This window comes from Bufo gargarizans, chromosome 5 (assembly GCF_014858855.1).
Source record: "Bufo gargarizans isolate SCDJY-AF-19 chromosome 5, ASM1485885v1, whole genome shotgun sequence".
Classification (NCBI taxonomy): Eukaryota; Metazoa; Chordata; class Amphibia; order Anura; family Bufonidae; genus Bufo; species Bufo gargarizans.
The window spans coordinates 2369753-2392893 of record NC_058084.1 but is presented as its reverse complement, the minus strand read 5'-3'; the positions used below and the strand labels follow the sequence as shown (position 1 = coordinate 2392893).

The following is a 23141-nucleotide window of genomic DNA, read 5'->3' as shown; positions in this document are numbered from 1 at the left end:
GAGGTTTATTGTGATTGTTCTAGATTCTGTTCATTCATGTAATTTCTCGCAATCATTAACCCTGTATCCTCTGAATTTCCAGCCTTGGCTTACTCGCACGGCTTCTCCTCGCCCTCGGGGTAGATCTCCACTTCACACAGGTTAAGGATCTCTTCACGGTCAGGGATGACAATGCTGACATAGCGTCCCACCATCCCTGGACAGCATAATCTGGTGACCAGTCCCGGTTCTGCCTCAGTAATGGTGCCACACCTGAGAACAGAGACAGACACCAATGTCATCACTTCTCCACTGCCATCATTGCTGCCAAATGTCTAATTGAGAAGCCACCCAAGGCACCATATCCACCCCATATACTGCCAGTCAGCCTTGCTTTTTACTCCCAGGAAGTCATAGGTCAAGTGCTCTTGGCACTGGATGAAAAGCAAATTGCACCCATTGGACGGGTGTTCTAACTGGCAGTCTACAGAAGCGCCAGACCTATCACAGACGCGTGGGCCGGATACTAATGGTACAATTGGCACCTCAGTGAGTCTGAGGCCAGGCCCATTTCCTGCTCAGTCATGTGAAGCACAAAAAGTTTCTAAAAGACAAAATGAACGTGAAGCTCTTCATTTATTGTTTGGTGCAAATCAAGGGTGCGTTTAGTGTGTGAAATCCAAAGGATACAAAAAGGGCAACAAACCTTAAAATCTGCCGAAAAGTCATACACAAAATGTCAGTGAGATTGCTAAAAATTATGGATCTGTGTCCTTTCACTCATGTGTGCACCTACATCAGACACTGGGGTCATCTAGAGGCCATGTGCCCATTTACACCAGACATCGGGTCCTCTACACGTCATGTACCCATTTACACCAGACACAGGCTCATCTAGAGGCCATGTGCCCATTTACACCAGACACTGGGGCCATCTGGAGGCTTTGTGCCCATTTACATCATACATAGGGTCCTCTAGAGCCCATGTGCTCATTTACACTAGACACATGGTCAGCTAGAGGCCATGTGTGCACCTACACCAGACACTGGATTCATCTAGAGGCTATGTGCCCATTTACACCAGACATCGGGTCCTCTACACGTCATGTACCCATTTACACCAGACACAGGCTCATCTAGAGGCCATGTGCCCATTTACACCAGACACTGGATTCATCTAGAGGCTATGTGCCCATTTATACCAGACATGGGGTCATCTAGAAGCCATGTGTGCACCTACCTCAGACAATGGGGTCATCTAGATGCCATGTGCCCATTTACATTATGACACTTGGGACATCTAGAGGCCATGTGCCTATTTACACTAGACATGGGGTCATCTAGAGGCCATGTGTGCACCTACACCAGACACTGGGTTCATCTAGAGGCTATGTGCCCATTTATACCAGACATGGGGTCATCTTGAAGCCATGTGTGCACCTACACCAGACAATGGGGTCATCTAGAGCAGGGGTCCTCAACTCCAGTCCACAGGGCCCACCTGCTGGTCATGTTTTTAGGATTTCCTTAGTACCAAGCAGGTGATTTAATTAGTGTCAATGCATCAGGACTTACCTCAGGTATTAATTCTGTGGGATATTCTCAAATCATGACTGATAGGTGGGCCCTGAGGACTGGAGTTGAGGAACACTGATCTAGAGGCCATGTACCCATTTACATCGGAAGCATGGTTATCAAGAGGCCATGTGTTCAACTACACCAGACACTTGTGTGCTCTTACACTAGTTGTCTTACTCATCAAGGAACATGTTTGCCTTGCATGTGGACCTTGCTTTACTCACACTGGGTTTTGATTCCTGGTGGCATTTCCAATAAGCACTTGAGCTCCTATCAGACGATTCCAGCAGCAGTCCTTCCTGTTAGTGACAACCACAGCCCCGATCCTTCGTGGCTCATGGAGATCCACTCTCCACCAGGGAGAAATTTCACTTCTAGTCAAGATGCAGGATTTCATACGGTAAACTCCATCCCGATTCCCATCGATAGCATTGAGTGCGTTACCATTCACATGGTACACGGAGATCTGGCTGGCCTTCCCTTCCAGGGCGAGATTCTTCCCTGCAATACAGGATCAATGGCAAGAGTTACCCCTATTTCAAACCCTACCCTAATATATGGCAAGACCCTCACTGTAATGAGATCGTCACTAATAATGGAGACATTGCACATGGAGATCTGACTGGCCTTATAAAACTATATAAATGTGGTATCACTGTAATCGTACTGACCGGAGAATGAAGGGAACAGGTCAGTTTTATCTCATAGGGAACGCTGTAAACACAAAACCCATAAAACTATATAAATGTGGTATCACTGTAATCGTACTGACCGGAGGATAAAGGGAACAGGTCAGTTTTATCTCATAGGGAACGCTGTAAATACAAAACCCATAAACTATATAAATGTGGTATCTCTGTAATCGTACTGACCGGAGAATGAAGGGAACAGGTCAGTTTTATCTCATAGGGAGCGCTGTAAACACAAAACCCATAAAACTATATAAATGTGGTATCACTGTAATCGTACTGACCGGAGGATGAAGGGAACAGGTCAGTTTTATCTCATAGGGAGCGCTGTAAACACAAAACCCATAAAACTATATAAATGTGGTATCTCTGTAATCGTACTGACCCGGAGAATGAAGGGAACAGGACAGTTTTATCTCATAGGGAACGCTGTAAATACAAAACCCATAAAACTATATAAATGTGGTATCTCTGTAATCGTACTGACCGGAGAATGAAGAGAACAGGACAGTTTTATCTCATAGGGAACGCTGTAAACACAAAACCCATAAAACTATATAAATGTGGTATCACTGTAATCGTACTGACCGGAGGATGAAGGGAACAGGTCAGTTTTATCTCATAGGGAACGCTGTAAATACAAAACCCATAAACTATATAAATGTGGTATCACTGTAATCGTACTGACCCGGAGAATGAAGGGAACAGGACAGTTTTATCTCATAGGGAACGCTGTAAATACAAAACTTATTTTTCTAATATATATCTATGTAACATTTTGTTTGTATGCCCTTATAAATTCCATACAGTAGACTCTCCTTAAAGGGACACTGACAGGCCCAATTAGCATATTTAGGTATATATATGACAGTACAGGTCTTATAAAGTGTATTCAAATCATATAAGTATCCCCCCTGTCCACCTTATAAATACAGAAAACTAAAGTTTTATAACCTGCTTGACTCGTCTCCAATCTGCCCAAGGGGCGGCGTTTCATCTCAAAATGCGCCCAGCCAGCTGCTCCCAACTGCCGTTCTGAAGCCCCGCCCAGCTCATCAATATTCACTTCGCTGGGCGGCGGCTACTACTCTCCCCGACTCAAGATCCTGCGCATGGGCAATCAAAGCGCATAAAGCAGAGGCTGCCGCGGCCTCTAAGACGCAGACTGTCTGTACGCAGGCGCAATGTGACCCCGGCCGGGCGCATGCGCTGAAGATTAGGCGGAGGACGATGCCCAGAGGATTGAATTGGGCATGCGCAGGATCTTGAGTCGGGGAGAGTAGAAGGCGGGGCTTCAGAACGGCAGTTGGGAGCAGCTGGCTGGGCGCATTTTGAGATGAAACGCCGCCCCTTGGGCAGATTGGAGACGAGTCAAGCAGGTTATAAAACTCTAGTTTTCTGTATTTACAAGGTGGACGGGGGGGATACTTAGATGATTTGAATACACTTGATAAGACCTGTACTGTCATATATACCCCTAAATATGCTTATTGGGCCTGTCAGTGTCCCTTTAAAGAAAGAAAATGGCACACCCCGTTTTAGTTCTGTACCAGGGGCGAGAGGGAGAAGTCGCCGTTTCAATTTTTGCCTCAGGCAGCAGCACAAAGGCTATGTACTAAGGAAGGCGGCCCAAGCTGTGCGCCCCGTTCTGTACAATGCTTGCTGGATAGAACTAAACATGGCGTCAGTCATGTGAGCCATCATGCATACCTCCCAACCTTTCCGGATTACAGTGGCTGTCCCTCTGTCCCGGTACGAGGGAGGTTTGTCGCTTTCTGGCAGTTGCCTGTATTATGATGAAGCATCCACACCTCTGGTCTGTGAGGGACACGGGGCCAGCCGGCAGTCAGCTTAGGCTCCGCCTCCTTCACAGAGCAGAGGATGTCCTGCTGGTGCTAGGAAGAAGGTAAGTATGTAGTGTTTATTTATTTTTTACTTTCTGTGAGGGGCACAATATGGGCATATTACTGGGGGCACAATGTGGGCATATTACTGGAGGGCACAGCTGGGCATATTACTGGGGGCATAATGTGGGCATATTACTGGAGGGCACAGCTGGGCATTTTAATGGGGGCACAATGTGGGCATATTACTGGGGGCACAGCTGGGCATATTACTGGGGGCACAGCTGGGGATATTCTGGGTGCACAATGTGGGCATATTAATGGGGGCACAATGTGGGCATATTACTGAGGGCACAGCTGGGGATATTCTGGGTGCACAATGTGGGCATATTACCGGGGGCACAGCTAGGCATATTACCGGGGGCACAGCTAGGCATAATTCTGTGAATACACAATGTGGGCATAAATACTGTGCGGTGGCATGAAGGGGGAATAATTACTATGTGGGGGCATTAAATTATGTTTTGGCGGCATTAGAGGCGTGGCTTAGTGTGGAGAAAATATGCCGCACAATGTGTCCCTCTTTATTCGTTTCCAAACTTGGGAGGTATGAATCATGGTCCCAGCTTTCACCTACCTGCCCAGGTATCTAACTAGTGAGTAGTAGTGTACCGAGGAGCAGCGCCTCATCATGTCTGTCCGCGCCCATGTAGTCGCAGATCTGAGTGTTTCTTGTTTTAACACTAAACTTTATTAACAGTTTGACAGACAGACATTTGACAGCATCACCTAGAGACAGGCGGCCCTTTAAATACAGTGGAGTAGTTACTGTAATAACCACCAGTCCTATTTACTTTCCACATGGATGTCCCCTGTGTTGACCCCTCATATGTCATGTAACACTGCTGATCACATGATGTGAAGGTCATGTGACTGATGTCATCGATATGGCACCGATGCATCATTTATAACTAGAGAGGAGCGAATTTCATATTTAGAAATTCATTTCCGCTTTGTTTATTGGTAAAATCAGAATTGCGTTATGGATTCCAATACCACGGACCATAACGCAATTCTATGACAGACTGCACAACGGAAGCCTTTGGAGGACTCCAGCATAACGGAGACCAGGCGGACCTCTCATGCAGCCCATAGACTTCTGTTATGACAGAATGAATCATGGAATGCCTCTGAAGGCGTTCCGTCATAGAATTGCGTTATGGTCCGTGGTATTGGAATCCATAACGCAAATCTGATTTTACCACCAAACGAAGACTTAACTAATTTCTAAATATGAAATTCACTCATCTCTATTTATAACATCCTACTGCCCATAGGGGTCGTCTGTCCCATATTAGGAAGCAGAATGTCAAATGCATGTATATTAGAAAATGTTAGGATTTACAAGCTGGAATACCCCTTTAACAATTCGTAGTAGGAAGACTTGTGAATTTGGGGGTCATTGTCTTGCTGCTTTCTTCCAGTTTCTTTTTGGAGAGCAGTGGCTTTCTCCTTGCTCTTCTTCCATGCACACCATTGTTGGTGGGCTCCTGATGGTGGGCTCATGAAAAGGGTTCTCCGAATGTATGTACTTCTGGTAATGTGGCTTATAACTCATATATTATGCTGTGTTTCTGCACGGCCGATGCGGGTCACGTGACCCCCAACGTCATCCACTGGGCTCCTGTGATGACGTCTCGTGTACAGGCTTCTCCCTGCCTTAGCGAGTGGCCGGGCTCTGTACGCGAAACGTCAGAGCCTGTGTGGCCGCCCCCCTCTCTCTGCCTCCGGCTCCTGTGAGGAATGGCGCATGCGCGATCCCTACCGGTGCCGGCAGCCGTGTGAAAATATTACTGCAGACAGATACTGGCCATCGGTCAGATCAGTAAATATATATCTCTCTATACATCATCTGTATATATGTATATAGAGATATATGTTTACGGAGCTGGGAGATGACCATGTGCTTGTCTGCAAGGTTAGGTTGTGCAGGGGGAGGGGCAGATTATTCTCACCCACAAATATTCGGGGAGAGCTTAGTCACTGTTGTTTCGCCCCCACAGCTTTGCTGCAGCAGGTCAACAAGCTTCACTTAAAGTGTAGCTGCCGTTTCCTTTTTTATTCCCTAATGGTATAGTGCACCCTGCTGTAACTCCCACAAATGCCTGCTACGCTCCGATTCAGCAGCTCTCATCCCCCAGCGCTGCCCTGTGCAGTCCGTCTTCTCAGCCCTGACAGCCTGGAGCTGGGCTGGGGCAGAAAGTGGAGGGCTGCTTTAGATGGTGATATCTTCTCAATGGTAGCAGCTAGAATATGCAACTGGTCCAGGCTTTCATAGAAGACCAGAATGACAGCTCTAGTCCAAGCAACAGAGGAGAAATCACTGTTAGAAATAGAGTCGGGAATAATCGCAGGTAAAGTCTGCTTTTACTTTCAGCTTTATTCACAGCATCCCGATTTCTACCATTGATATCTTCCCCTGTACTGAACAGATTTATGTCATTCTGGTAGTTTAGCTGGTACCAAACCAGAGATATAAGCAGCCCCCCCCCCCCCCCTGTCAGTCTGGAAGAGGGACAGCTGGCTATTAAGAGGTTAAAAGAAATGCTTACTGATTTAATGTAATTGCAGGGCTTGTCTCTGGTTAGCTGTATGTGAGGATTCACACTGCTATGAGTACTGTAGGAAGTTATCTGCGTGCTGATTGGTCCTGCTAGTTCATGTGAGGAGAGCAAGGGCTTATGGGAAGTGAGGGAAATACAGGATGGCCTCAAGGAAGGGCAAAGATCATCACGGGAAGAGCAGCAGAGGCCATCTTAGGAAGTTGCTGACATAGAGGCACAGAGAAATATGGTTGCTAAGGGCAGAATACAGACACCAGAAAGGTAAAATTAGCTGAAAAATACAGCTTCATGAATATCTTCCCTTCAGCATCACATATATCAGGAATCTCATTCTTGGTAGGGACAAGCCAGTTACACTTTAATGTATATGTAAGCCCTGATGAGTTTTAGAATGTTTTTATTTCATTACTCGGATAACCCCTAATATCAGAAAGGCCTTTAGTTGCTTAGCGGTTACCTTTGGCTCCGTTGTGGCCTCGAGGACTATTACACACCCTCCTCTTGGCGCAATGTTTATTGGTTGACTGCTCCTGAGGAGGGTAAAGTCAGGGGCTGGAGTAGATTTCATTCCAGGCACATAGTGCACCTTCTTATAAATGAGGTGTATCCTCGAAGCAGCACACAGACTATCAAACACCAATGCAAAACTCTGGTCTCTGATAAATGACCCCGAATGAGTGAATGTGGATTGTTGGAGTCCAGACTCTTTAGAGGTAGTTTTATAACCTTTTCCAGTAGGGTGAGCATCAACAACTCTCCTCTGAGGTCCTCAGAAATCTCCTTTGTTCCTGCCATTATACATTCCACAAACATCGGACTTTGATAGATCCCTGTCCTTTACATAACACAGGTCACCTGATGGTCCTCCCATGGGTTGAAAACACATTTACATCATCTGGTAATCCTAAAGGTTCACATACGTTTGCCACGCACAGACACGTGATATTGGATGATTTTCCTCAAAAAAATAAATATAAAAGTCTAATTTTCTTAATTTGGTTATCTTTATCTATTTTTAGGAAAATCTGATGTAGTTTTAAATCAAATTAAATCAGAAATATAGAAAATTCTGAAGAGTTCACAAACTTTCAAACACCATTGTAGATAGGTAGAATTGATTTGGAAAGTCTTCACACCCTCTAACAAATCTTCACTAATTTATTGAGAAGTAAAAACTAAAATCTCACAAGGACGTAAATATTCAGCCCCTTTCACAAGGACATAAGTACTCAGCCCTTTTTACATGGACATAAGTTTTCACTAGATTATTTTTTTTTTGTTTTAGCTTAAGGCCATAACATAACAAAATATGAAAAACTGAACGGGTCTATAGACTTTCTGAAGGCATTGTAGATAGATGATAGAGTAGATGGATAGACCTGGTCATGTTGTATATACTGATGAGACCTGAATTCTTTATCTATCTTGTGATTAGATTTACAGATGTTATACAGAGTATTTTTTTCAATGATATTAGATGTGATAACATTTCTACATTTTTAATAGAATTTGTGATCTGGAACATATTACCTTTCTCCACACAGTACGACTCCACCAGCGCAGCACCAAGTGCCCCCAGAAACAGCAGGGAAGGAAGGAGATGTCCCATCATGTCCACAAACCTCCAAACACGAGAGACTAGTTAGGATGTGAGTTCCTTCTGTGAGAAGTTAGGATTAGTTAGACTGGAGTTTAAAATGTCAGTAGAGTTAAGACTAGTAGGTTTATGATGTAGTGTTAGAAAGGTTGGAGTGAAGTCTCAGGGTTCCAGGCAGTAGGGTTAAAGTCAGGTGTCAGGGTTAGAGGCAGTATGAATGGAGTCAAGTTTCATGGTTAGAGGTAGTAAGTGTGGGAGTCAGGAATCGGGGTTACAGGTAGTAAGTGTGGGAGTCAGGTCTTAGGGTTAGAGGTAGAAGGGTGGACTGGGAACTTAAAGTGCCCCTGGAAAACAATCCTAAAAGTGGCTCCATGTTGTATGAGGATCTAAATTGACAGAAGGAGGCACAACACAAATAGTCAGGATCTGCAATACCATAAAGCAAAATGCTGCTTCACCAGAGCAATATAACACAGAGCAGCGCAATATATTGTGCCAACAGCTGTTCCTCTGAGGTGGCCATCAATAGATGCTATTTTCTGTCCTCCTTCTCCTGTTCTCTCTGATAGAGATATGGAGCAGGGGGCTTAAAGAGGTGAGGTGTGGGCCAGAGCAGTTGAATTCTGGAGAGCATGTGGGTCGTGGCAGAGAGGAGTGCTTGGACAGCCCTCTGGGCATAGGCACAGCAGGAAATTTCCCTGTAAAATCTATGGCCAATCCGCCCCTGGAAGTAGTATGGTTGCAGTCAGGTCTCAGGGTTAGACATCTTACGTATTAACTCAGGTTTTAGGTTTAACGGTAGTAGGGTTGGAGTCAGATCTCATTTTAGAGGAAGTAAGGTTGGAGTGAGATCTTAGGGTAAGAAATAGTAGAGTTGGAGTCAGGTCTTATGGTTGGAGGTAGTATGGTTGGAGTCAGGAATCAGAGTTAGAGGTATTAGAATTGGAGTCAGGTCTCAGGGTTACAGGTAGTAGTGTGGGAGTCAGGTCTCAGGGTTATCAGTAGTAGGGTTGGAGTCAGTTCTCCGGGTTGGAGGTAGTAGAGTTGGAGTCAGGAATCAGGGTTAGAGTTAGTAGCGTTGCAGTCACGTCTCAGGGTTATAGGTAGTGGGGTTTGAGTCAGGGATCAGGGTAAGAGGTAGTAGTGTGGGAATCAGTTCTTAGGGTTAGAGGTAGTAGGATTTGACACAGTTCTTAGGGTTAGAGGTAGTAGTGTTGGAGCCATGTCCCAGGATTAGAGAGTTAGGGTTGGAGTCATGTCTCAGGGAGACAGATAGTAGGGTTGGAGTCAGGTGTCAGGGTTAGAAAAAGTAAAGTTGAAGTCAGGTGTCAGGGTTTAAAATAGTAGGGTTTAAATTAGGTTTTAGGGTTGGAGGTTGTATGGTGGGAGTGAGGTCTCAGAGCTAGAGGCATTTGGAGTGAAATCAGATCTCAGGTTTAGAGACAGTAGGGTTGGAGTCAGGTCTCAGGGTTACAGGCAGTAAGGTTGGAGTCAGGAATCAGGATTATAGGTAGTAGGGTTGGAGTCAGGTCTCAGGGTTAGAGATAGTAGGGTTGGAGTCAGGTCTCAGGGTTACAGGCAGTAAGGTTGGAGTCAGGAATCAGGATTATAGGTAGTAGGGTTGGAGTCAGGTCTCAGGGTTAGAGATAGTAGGGTTGGAGTCAGGTCTCAGGGTTAGAGATAGTAGGGTTGGAGTCAGGTCTCAGGGTTTGAGGTAGTAGGGTTTGAGTCAGGAATCAGGGTTAGCTGTAGTCGAGTTGTAGTCAGGTCTCAGGGTAAGAAGTTATATGGTTGCAGTCAGGTCTCAGGGTTAGATGTAGTAAAGTTGGAGTCATGTCGAAGGGAGACAGATAGTAGAGTTGGAGTCAGGTCTCATTGTTAGAGTTATTAACATTGGAATCAGGTGCCAGGGAAATAAGTTGTATGGTTTCAGTCAAGTCTCAGGGTTAGATGTAGAAGGGTTGGAGTTACGTCTCAGGTTTAGGAGTAATAGAGTTGGAATAAGGTCTCATGGTTGGAGTCATGTTTCAGAGTTAGAGGTAGTAAGGTTGGAGTCGGATCTCAGGGTTAGAGGTAGTATGATTTAAGTCAGGTCTGAAAGAAAGAGGTTCAGATTAACATCAGCTAAATGTTTAGTAGAGTAAGGGATAATAGTCCCTGTAGTGTGAAGGTCAGTAGGTTCAGGGCTAAGATTAGTTTGGTTAGTAAGAGCAGACTTAGTAAGATTAGTAGACGTTAGTAGAGTTTGTAAAGCTATATGTTATAGAGTTGTTAGGATTAGTACTAGTAGATTAGGGTTAGTAGGTTTAAGGCTCATCGGGTTAGGATTACTTGGGTTAGGGTAATAGGGTTACAATAGGGTTAGTAGATTATGGCTGTTATTATTAGTAATAGAGTTAGTAGTATTATAGTTAGTATGTTTAGGGTTAATATGGTTAGTAAGAGCATGGATAGTATGGTTTGGGTTAGTAGGATAATTACTGTTATTAGGGTTAGCCCTGTAGGAATACATTTTGTAGGTTGAATATGGTTAGTAGGTTTATGAATAATAGTCTTTAGTTAGTGCAAGATTAGTAGGGTTGGGTTTGTAGGGTACTTAGGGTTAGTAAATTAGGGTGAGAGTTAGAATAATAGGAGAAGCATGGTTAGGGTTAGTAGAGTTAGAATAAGAGACGCATTGAAGGTATGAGAACAACGCACCTGTTCAGGATCAGCTCTGGGTCTTCTGTGTCCACCCCCAATATTTATACCTTGTAGGACCACACCTAAAGAGTCCTAATGTTTACTGTGCAGGTTTCTCACAGAGGTCACTGGCCGGGGCACAGGTGGCTCCAGCCCAGTTCTGGCCACTTGACTGCTTCTTACTAATCCAGATTTGGTACCGCTGCATTAAAGCCTTTGTTCAGCCACACAAATGAAGTGACAAGTGTGACAAATGGCTGGAGAAGTGCTGCCAAGTATTATTGATCTTCATCCAGATCCTCTGCTGCGCCCATTCTCACACTCATGATGACTTCTCACCTCTTATCTGTACACCCCATATACAAGGGAACATCTATAAACCACATGTTCTTCTCCAACCCTACCACACCCCAGGAATGGACAGAGAGAAAATGACTTCTCATATACGCCTTCTCTTCACCTGCCCCATACCTGTAAACATTTCCACAATTTCCCTTTTGCTGCCACATTACATTTCTCCACACACCTCCATATAGTCATTGTCTGGCCCCATCATTAGGAGGGCCAGCTTTACTCCAATGTTCTATCCTTATTTTTCTTGAAAGCTGGTGACTACTTTTGGACCATGCATTTCCCCGATCACCTCCATACATTAATTGCCTGGCCTCATCACTAGAAGGATCAGCTTCTCTCCAGTGGTCCATTCTTCTTCTTGCAGATTGGACTCCTTCAGGACCAGGCATTTCTCTGCACATCTCCATACATTCATTGTCAAGTCTGATCAATAGTTCTCTCCAGTGTTCCATTCTTTTTCTTCTTTAGGACCTTGTATTATTCTGCACCCCTCCATACATTTATTGCCCAGTACCATCATTAGGAGCGATAGCTTCTCTCCAGAGTTCCAACCTTCTTCTTGCAGGCAGGACCATGCATTTCTCCACACAATGCTATATATCCATTGCTAAGCCCCATCACAAGGACGATCAGCTTCTCTTCAGTGTTCCGTTCTTCTTCATTCTGGTTGGACTCCTTCAGGACCATGCATTGCTCAGTACAACTCCATACATTTATTGCCTGGTCCCAACACTAGGGGGTCAACTTATCTCCAGTGTTCCATTCTTCTTCCTCTTGTAGGTTGCACTAATTAAGCGCCGTGTATTTGTCTTCACATCTTTATACGTTCATTGCCTGATCTCATCACTAAGAAGAGCAGCTTTCTCCACTGTTTCATGCGTCATCGTGCAGGTCGGACGGCTTAAGATGCATTTCTCTACACACCTCCATACATTTATTGCCTAGCCTAAACTATAAGAGGTCCAGCTTCTCTCCAGTGTTCTGTTCTTCTCCAAGACCATACAGACATTCATCTCACCAGTATATAGAGAGGCATCTGTAGATATCATACAATGTACCGGTATATAGAGAGGTGTCTGTAGATGTCATACAATGTACCGGTATATAGAGAGGAGTCTGTAGATGTCATACAATGTACCGGTATATAGAGAGGTGTCTGTAGATATCATACAATGTACCGGTATATAGAGAGGAGTCTGTAGATGTCATACAATGTACCGGTATATAGAGAGGAGTCTGTAGATGTCACACAATGTACCGGTATATAGAGAGGAGTCTGTAGATGTCATACAATGTACCGGTATATAGAGAGGAGTCTGTAGATGTCATACAATGTACCGGTATATAGAGAGGAGTCTGTAGATGTCATACAATGTACCGGTATATAGAGAGGAGTCTGTAGATGTCACACAATGTACCGGTATATAGAGAGGAGTCTGTAGATGTCATACAATGTACCGTTATATAGAGAGGAGTCTGTAGATGTCATACAATGTACCGGTATATAGAGAGGTGTCTGTAGATATCATACAATGTACCGGTATATAGAGAGGAGTCTGTAGATGTCATACAATGTACCGGTATATAGAGAGGAGTCTGTAGATGTCATACAATGTACCGGTATATAGAGAGGAGTCTGTAGATGTCACACAATGTACCGGTATATAGAGAGGAGTCTGTAGATATCACACAATGTACCGGTATAGAGAGGAGTCTGTAGATGTCATACAATGTACCGGTATATAGAGAGGAGTCTGTAGATGTCATACAATGTACCGGTATATAGAGAGGTGTCTGTAGATATCATACAATGTACCGGTATATAGAGAGGAGTCTGTAGATATCATACAATGTACCGGTATATAGAGAGGAGTCTGTAGATGTCATACAATGTACCGGTATATAGAGAGGAGTCTGTAGATATCATACAATGTACCGGTATATAGAGAGGAGTCTGTAGATGTCATACAATGTACCGGTATATAGAGAGGAGTCTGTAGATGTCACACAATGTACCGGTATATAGAGAGGAGTCTGTAGATGTCATACAATGTACCGGTATATAGAGAGGTGTCTGTAGATATCATACAATGTACCGGTATATAGAGAAGTGTCTGTAGATATCACACAATGTACCGGTATATAGAGAGGTGTCTGTAGATGTCATACAATGTACCGGTATATAGAGAGGAGTCTGTAGATGTCATACAATGTACCGGTATATAGAGAAGTGTCTGTAGATATCATACAATGTACCGGTATATAGAGAGGAGTCTGTAGATATCATACAATGTACCGGTATATAGAGAGGTGTCTGTAGATATCATACAATGTACCGGTATATAGAGAGGTGTCTGTAGATATCATACAATGTACCGGTATATAGAGAGGTGTCTGTAGATGTCATACAATGTACCGGTATATAGAGAGGTGTCTGTAGATGTCATACAATGTACCGGTATATAGAGAGGTGTCTGTAGATGTCATACAATGTACCGGTATATAGAGAGGAGTCTGTAGATGTCATACAATGTACCGGTATATAGAGAGGTGTCTGTAGATGTCATACAATGTACCGGTATATAGAGAGGTGTCTGTAGATATCATACAATGTACCGGTATATAGAGAGGAGTCTGTAGATGTCATACAATGTACCGGTATATAGAGAGGAGTCTGTAGATGTCATACAATGTACCGGTATATAGAGAGGTGTCTGTAGATGTCATACAATGTACCGGTATATAGAGAGGAGTCTGTAGATGTCATACAATGTACCGGTATATAGAGAGGTGTCTGTAGATATCATACAATGTACCGGTATATAGAGAGGAGACTGTAGATGTCACACAATGTACCGGTATAGAGAAGTGTCTGTAGATATCATACAATGTACCGGTATATAGAGAGGCATCTGTAGATGTCACACAATGTACCGGTATATAGAGAGGTGTCTGTAGATGTCATACAATGTACCGGTATATAGAGAGGAGTCTGTAGATGTCATACAATGTACCGGTATATAGAGAGGCGTCTGTAGATATCATACAATGTACCGGTATATAGAGAGGAGTCTGTAGATGTCATACAATGTACCGGTATATAGAGAGGAGTCTGTAGATGTCATACAATGTACCGGTATATAGAGAGGCGTCTGTAGATATCACACAATGTACCGGTATATAGAGAGGAGTCTGTAGATGTCACACAATGTACCGGTATATAGAGAGGCGTCTGTAGATATCATACAATGTACCGGTATATAGAGAGGAGTCTGTAGATGTCATACAATGTACCGGTATATAGAGAGGTGTCTGTAGATGTCATACAATGTACCGGTATATAGAGAGGAGTCTGTAGATGTCACACAATGTACCGGTATATAGAGAGGTGTCTGTAGATGTCATACAATGTACCGGTATATAGAGAAGTGTCTGTAGATGTCATACAATGTACCGGTATATAGAGAGGTGTCTGTAGATGTCATACAATGTACCGGTATATAGAGAGGTCTGTAGATATCATACAATGTACCGGTATATAGAGAGGAGTCTGTAGATGTCACACAATGTACCGGTATATAGAGAGGTGTCTGTAGATGTCACACAATGTACCGGTATATAGAGAGGAGTCTGTAGATATCACACAATGTACCGGTATATAGAGAGGAGTCTGTAGATGTCATACAATGTACCGGTATATAGAGAGGTGTCTGTAGATGTCATACAATGTACCGGTATATAGAGAGGAGTCTGTAGATGTCATACAATGTACCGGTATATAGAGAGGAGTCTGTAGATGTCATACAATGTACCGGTATATAGAGAGGTGTCTGTAGATGTCATACAATGTACCGGTATATAGAGAGGCGTCTGTAGATGTCATACAATGTACCGGTATATAGAGAGGTGTCTGTAGATGTCATACAATGTACCGGTATATAGAGAGGTGTCTGTAGATGTCATACAATGTACCGGTATATAGAGAGGTGTCTGTAGATGTCATACAATGTACCGGTATATAGAGAGGTGTCTGTAGATGTCATACAATGTACCGGTATATAGAGAGGAGTCTGTAGATGTCATACAATGTACCGGTATATAGAGAGGAGTCTGTAGATGTCACACAATGTACCGGTATATAGAGAGGAGTCTGTAGATGTCACACAATGTACCGGTATATAGAGAGGAGACTGTAGATATCATACAATGTACCGGTATATAGAGAGGAGTCTGTAGATATCATACAATGTACCGGTATATAGAGAGGTGTCTGTAGATGTCACACAATGTACCGGTATATAGAGAGGAGTCTGTAGATGTCACACAATGTACCGGTATATAGAGAGGTGTCTGTAGATGTCATACAATGTACCGGTATATAGAGAGGTGTCTGTAGATGTCACACAATGTACCGGTATATAGAGAGGAGTCTGTAGATGTCACACAATGTACCGGTATATAGAGAGGTGTCTGTAGATGTCATACAATGTACCGGGATATAGAGAGGTGTCTGTAGATGTCATACAATGTACCGGTATATAGAGAGGTGTCTGTAGATGTCATACAATGTACCGGTATATAGAGAGGTGTCTGTAGATGTCATACAATGTACCGGTATATAGAGAGGTGTCTGTAGATGTCATACAATGTACCGGTATATAGAGAGGTGTCTGTAGATGTCATACAATGTACCGGTATATAGAGAGGAGTCTGTAGATGTCATACAATGTACCGGTATATAGAGAGGCATCTGTAGATGTCATACAATGTACCGGTATATAGAGAGGAGTCTGTAGATGTCACACAATGTACCGGTATATAGAGAGGAGTCTGTAGATATCATACAATGTACCGGTATATAGAGAGGCGTCTATAGATGTCATACAATGTACCGGTATATAGAGAGGTGTCTGTAGATGTCACACAATGTACCGGTATATAGAGAGGAGTCTGTAGATATCATACAATGTACCGGTATATAGAGAGGAGTCTGTAGATGTCACACAATGTACCGGTATATAGAGAGGAGTCTGTAGATGTCATACAATGTACCGGTATATAGAGAGGTGTCTGTAGATGTCATACAATGTACCGGTATATAGAGAGGAGTCTGTAGATATCATACAATGTACCGGTATATAGAGAGGAGTCTGTAGATATCATACAATGTACCGGTATATAGAGAGGTGTCTGTAGATGTCACACAATGTACCGGTATATAGAGAGGAGTCTGTAGATGTCATACAATGTACCGGTATATAGAGAGGAGTCTGTAGATGTCACACAATGTACCGGTATATAGAGAGGTGTCTGTAGATATCACACAATGTACCGGTATATAGAGAGGAGTCTGTAGATGTCATACAATGTACCGGTATATAGAGAGGCGTCTGTAGATGTCACACAATGTACCGGTATATAGAGAGGTGTCTGTAGATGTCATACAATGTACCGGTATATAGAGAGGTGTCTGTAGATGTCATACAATGTACCGGTATATAGAGAGGTGTCTGTAGATATCACACAATGTACCGGTATATAGAGAGGAGTCTGTAGATGTCATACAATGTACCGGTATATAGAGAGGAGTCTGTAGATGTCATACAATGTACCGGTATATAGAGAGGAGTCTGTAGATGTCATACAATGTACCGGTATATAGAGAGGCGTCTGTAGATATCATACAATGTACCGGTATATAGAGAGGAGTCTGTAGATATCATACAATGTACCGGTATATAGAGAGGAGTCTGTAGATATCATACAATGTACCGGTATATAGAGAGGAGTCTGTAGATGTCACACAATGTACCGGTATATAGAGAGGTGTCTGTAGATGTCATACAATGTACCGGTATATAGAGAGGTGTCTGTAGATGTCATACAATGTACCGGTATATAGAGAGGAGTCTGTAGATGTCATACAATGTACCGGTATATAGAGAGGAGTCTGTAGATATCATACAATGTACCGGTATATAGAGAGGAGTCTGTAGATGTCACACAATGTACCGGTATATAGAGAGGTGTCTGTAGATATCACACAATGTACCGGTATATAGAGAGGAGTCTGTAGATGTCATACAATGTACCGGTATATAGAGAGGAGTCTGTAGATGTCATACAATGTACCGGTATATAGAGAGGAGTCTGTAGATATCATACAATGTACCGGTATATAGAGAGGAGTCTGTAGATGTCATACAATGTACCGGTATATAGAGAGGAGTCTGTAGATGTCATACAATGTACCGGTATATAGAGAGGTGTCTGTAGATGTCATACAATGTACCGGTATATAGAGAGGAGTCTGTAGATGTCATACAATGTACCGGTATATAGAGAGGAGTCTGTAGATATCATACAATGTACCGGTATATAGAGAGGAGTCTGTAGATGTCATACAATGTACCGGTATATAGAGAGGAGTCTGTAGATATCATACAATGTACCGGTATATAGAGAGGAGTCTGTAGATGTCACACAATGTACCGGTATATAGAGAGGAGTCTGTAGATGTCATACAATGTACCGGTATATAGAGAGGAGTCTGTAGATGTCATACAATGTACCGGTATATAGAGAGGAGTCTGTAGATATCACACAATGTACCGGTATATAGAGAGGAGTCTGTAGATATCATACAATGTACCGGTATATATAGAGGAGTCTGTAGATGTCACACAATGTACCGGTATATAGAGAGGTGTCTGTAGATGTCATACAATGTACCGGTATATAGAGAGGTGTCTGTAGATATCATACAATGTACCGGTATATAGAGAGGAGTCTGTAGATGTCATACAATGTACCGGTATATAGAGAGGAGTCTGTAGATGTCATACAATGTACCGGTATATAGAGAGGTGTCTGTAGATGTCACACAATGTACCGGTATAGAGAGGCGTCTGTAGATGTCATACAATGTACCGGTATATAGAGAGGAGTCTGTAGATGTCATACAATGTACCGGTATATAGAGAGGTGTCTGTAGATGTCACACAATGTACCGGTATATAGAGAGGCGTCTGTAGATGTCATACAATGTACCGGTATATAGAGAGGAGTCTGTAGATATCATACAATGTACCGGTATATAGAGAGGTGTCTGTAGATGTCATACAATGTACCGGTATATAGAGAGGCGTCTGTAGATGTCATACAATGTACCGGTATATAGAGAGGAGTCTGTAGATATCATACAATGTACCGGTATATAGAGAGGCGTCTGTAGATGTCACACAATGTACCGGTATATAGAGAGGTGTCTGTAGATGTCATACAATGTACCGGTATATAGAGAGGTGTCTGTAGATGTCACACAATGTACCGGTATATAGAGAGGTGTCTGTAGATGTCATACAATGTACCGGTATATAGAGAGGTGTCTGTAGATATCATACAATGTACCGGTATATAGAGAGGAGTCTGTAGATGTCATACAATGTACCGGTATATAGAGAGGAGTCTGTAGATGTCATACAATGTACCGGTATATAGAGAGGTGTCTGTAGATGTCACACAATGTACCGGTATATAGAGAGGTGTCTGTAGATATCATACAATGTACCGGTATATAGAGAGGAGTCTGTAGATGTCATACAATGTACCGGTATATAGAGAGGAGTCTGTAGATGTCATACAATGTACCGGTATATAGAGAGGTGTCTGTAGATGTCATACAATGTACCGGTATATAGAGAGGAGTCTGTAGATGTCATACAATGTACCGGTATATAGAGAGGAGTCTGTAGATGTCACACAATGTACCGGTATATAGAGAGGAGTCTGTAGATGTCATACAATGTACCGGTATATAGAGAGGAGTCTGTAGATGTCACACAATGTACCGGTATATAGAGAGGAGTCTGTAGATGTCACACAATGTACCGGTATATAGAGAGGAGTCTGTAGATGTCATACAATGTACCGGTATATAGAGAGGTGTCTGTAGATGTCGGCTTGTCTACGGGGAGCACTGTTGACCCTGGGAGGATCTCTTCCACATTCTCGAAGCCGGCACTATGGAGAAGAAAATAATAGTGAACCCGTTCGGCAGGATGCTCGGGTATATTTGGAGTAACCCAGGCAGTTCAGTGCTCCCCACTGTGGGGGATGCACATCTACCACAAGTTATGTTACTGGACGACGTTCAATATTGGGAAAAACATGGGAAATGTCTAATTGCACAAGTTTTACATAAAGGACAGATGAAGTCTTTAAATGAAATCCTACCAGATATCACACCAGGATTTATGGATAAATGTGGATATGAACAATTCACTACACGGAGAATAAGAATTATTTAAATATAGTAATTAACACTTTTTTAGATTTTTGTCAAGAAATGACTTTCAGCACTTCTATATCACACATCTATGCAAAGTGAAAATATGAATACACTAAAACAATCACATTCCGAAGTGAGGCCAAGAGGGAAAAGGACTTGCAAAATGGGGGCCATTCTGTGGAACGCTGTGTATAGAGATATTCAAAGATCTACGGTCTCCGCCGCCCATGCGTGGGTCATACTGCGTCTCTACTGCACTCCATTATAAGGATAGGAAACAGAACTGTTATAAATGCAGCAAAGACAGAGGAGACTACACGCACTTACTGGGGGAATGCCCAGGGATAGAGGAGTACTGGATTAAAATATTTGGGAGATTGCGGGACAGTTCCCCTATGAAATACGAAGCACGCATTAGATACGTTATCCTGGGCGTTTTCCCAGAGACAGATAAAAATAAAATTGAGCAGAGACTCTGGCTCCGGGGTATTGCACTGGCAGTGTGTGTATATATATAGTGTGTGTGTATATATAGTGTGTGTATATAATGTATAGTGTGTGTATATAATGTATAGTGTGTGTATATATAATGTATAGTGTGTGTATATATAATGTATAGTGTGTGTATATATATAGTGTGTATATATAATGTATAGTGTGTGTATATAATGTATAGTGTGTGTATATAATGTATAGTGTGTGTATATATAGTGTGTATATATAATGTATAGTGTGTGTATATAATGTATAGTGTGTATATATAATGTATAGTGTGTGTATATATATAGTGTGTATATATAATGTATAGTGTGTGTATATAATGTATAGTGTGTGTATATATATATAGTGTGTGTGTATATATAGTGTGTATATATAATGTATAGTGTGTGTATATAATGTATAGTGTGCATATATAATGTATAGTGTGTGTATATAATGTATAGTGTGTGTATATATATAGTGTGTGTGTATATATAGTGTGTGTATATATAGTGTGTGTATATATATAGTGTGTGTGTATATATAGTGTGTATATATAATGTATAGTGTGTGTATATAATGTATAGTGTGCATATATAATGTATAGTGTGCGTATATAATGTATAGTGTGTGTATATAATGTATAGTGTGTGTATATAATGTATAGTGTGTATATAATGTATAGTGTGCGTATATAATGTATAGTGTGTGTATATAATGTATAGTGTGTATATATAATGTATATATAGTGTGTGTGTATATATAGTGTGTATATATAATGTATAGTGTGTGTATATAATGTATAGTGTGTGTATATATATATAGTGTGTGTGTATATATAGTGTGTATATATAATGTATAGTGTGTGTATATAATGTATAGTGTGTGTATATAATGTATAGTGTGTGTATATAATGTATAGTGTGTGTATATATATAGTGTGTGTGTATATAGTGTGTGTATATATAGTGTGTGTGTATATATAGTGTGTGTGTATATATAGTGTGTATATATAATGTATAGTGTGTGTATATAATGTATAGTGTGCATATATAATGTATAGTGTGTGTATATAATGTATAGTGTGTGTATATAATGTATAGTGTGTGTATATAATGTATAGTGTGTATATAATGTATAGTGTGCGTATATAATGTATAGTGTGTATATAATGTATAGTGTGTGTATATAATGTATAGTGTGTGTATATAATGTATAGTGTGTGTATATATATAGTGTGTATATATAATGTATAGTGTGTGTATATAATGTATAGTGTGTGTATATATATATAGTGTGTGTGTATATATAGTGTGTATATATAATGTATAGTGTGTGTATATAATGTATAGTGTGCATATATAATGTATAGTGTGTGTATATAATGTATAGTGTGTGTATATAATGTATAATGTGTGTATATAATGTATAGTGTGTGTATATAATGTATATTGTGTGTATATAATGTATAGTGTGTGTATATAATGTATAGTGTGTGTATATATATAGTGTGTGTATATAATGTATAGTGTGCGTATATAATGTATAGTGTGTGTATATAATGTATAGTGTGCGTATATAATGTATAGTGTGCGTATATAATGTATAGTGTGCGTATATAATGTATAGTGTGTGTATATAATGTATAGTGTGTGTATATAATGTATAGTGTGCGTATATAATGTATAGTGTGTGTATATATATAGTGTGTGTGTATATATAGTGTGCGTATATAATGTATAGTGTGCGTATATAATGTATAGTGTGCATATATAATGTATAGTGTGTGTATATAATGTATAGTGTGCGTATATAATGTATAGTGTGTGTATATAATGTATAGTGTGTGTATATAATGTATAGTGTGTGTATATAATGTATAGTGTGTGTATATAATGTATAGTGTGTGTATATAATGTATAGTGTGTGTATATAATGTATAGTGTGTATATAATGTATAGTGTGTGTATATAATGTATAGTGTGTGTATATAATGTATAATGTGTATATCTAATGTATAGTGTGTGTATATAATGTATAGTGTGTATATATAATGTATAGTGTGTATATATAATGTATAGTGTGCGTATATAATGTATAGTGTGCGTATATAATGTATAGTGTGTGTATATAATGTATAGTGTGCGTATATAATGTATAGTGTGTGTATATAATGTATAGTGTGTGTATATAATGTATAGTGCGTATGTGTAAAGGCCGGTTTATTGGCCTGCATTTGTGGGGGGGGAGGGGTGTAGCTGCCTTTATATCCGGCATACGCCCCTCCCTCAATGAACGTCTCGTCTTGTTTCCACCTACCACACATGCAGGTAGGTGACGGCGGCGTTCCTGGCCCACGAGTCTGCGGTCATAGGTGAGTATGCTGCCTCATCCAGCAGCCATGTCCACGTAATCCGGCCGGCGGTGTTTTGGCTCCCCAAGGTGAGGGGGAGCACCACTGCACCGGAACGATCAGCAAGGGAGCTACGTGCGGCTCCCCACGCGGCCATTCATCGTAGGGTTACAGGGGACAGCGTGTTCCCAACTTCGACACAGCCGTAAAGTCTTGCACGGGCCGCCGTGCAGTTAGATAGGAAGGTAGGGAGCCTGAGCTGGAGCAGGCTCGGTGGTCTATTAGTCAGGTCTGCCTGCTCCAGCTCAGTGCACAGGTCAGAACCCTGCTTGCTGGTGAAGATTAACCTCTTAGTGACCAAGTGTTTTTTCATCAATGTACTTGTATGAGGTCTTGTTTTTTGCAGGACAAGTTATAGTTTTTAATGCACCATTTTAAGTACATGTACTGATTGATTAAAGCAAGCTGTTTTAGCTAAAACCTCCTTTGTTTAAGTCAGTAAATGGCGTATTAATGGTCACTAAGGGGTTAAAATAAAATATTTAGTATATAAAGGGGGGGTACATATGTGGTTTAGGCAGTTATGTTAAGCACCCCTTTTGTAGTTTCTCAGCAGCTTCTCTGTAAGTTGCAGCACATTGTGGCTGAGGCTGTTTGTGTAGGTTAATCAG

The 23141-nt window shown here is 41.6% G+C and overlaps 1 protein-coding gene across 3 annotated transcripts; it reads right to left on the bottom strand.

Annotated features, from left to right (window-relative positions):
- LOC122939271 (fucolectin-1-like) lies at positions 1 to 22801 on the bottom strand. Of its 3 annotated transcripts, none has more exons than XM_044295341.1 (4): positions 22437 to 22801; positions 19278 to 19369; positions 1782 to 2058; positions 1 to 252 (listed from the first exon to the last, which is right to left on the bottom strand). In XM_044295341.1, the coding sequence occupies exons 1-4, from the start codon at positions 22625 to 22627 to the stop codon at positions 90 to 92; spliced, it is 723 nt and encodes a 240-aa protein (XP_044151276.1). In that variant the 5' UTR covers positions 22628 to 22801; the 3' UTR covers positions 1 to 89. The 3 variants fall into 3 exon arrangements, with proteins under 3 accessions (XP_044151276.1, XP_044151277.1, XP_044151278.1); XM_044295342.1 differs by lacking the exons at positions 19278 to 19369; positions 22437 to 22801 and adding exons at positions 8245 to 8374; positions 11012 to 12470; XM_044295343.1 differs by lacking the exons at positions 19278 to 19369; positions 22437 to 22801 and adding exons at positions 8245 to 8336; positions 11012 to 12470.
- Between the last annotated feature and the right edge of the window lie 340 nt (positions 22802 to 23141).

Excerpts from the sequence above, each read along its gene's own strand:
- LOC122939271 (XM_044295341.1), bottom strand. The coding sequence starts at position 22,627 with ATGGCCGCGTGGGGAGCCGCACGTAGCTCCCTTGCTGATCGTTCCGGT. Across the intron at positions 2,059-19,277 it reads AGACACCTCTCTATATACCG|GGAAGAATCTCGCCCTGGAA; the intron begins GTACATTGTATG and ends CCTGTATTGCAG. Across the intron at positions 253-1,781 it reads ACCAGGAATCAAAACCCAGT|GTGTGGCACCATTACTGAGG; the intron begins GTGAGTAAAGCA and ends CTCTGTTCTCAG.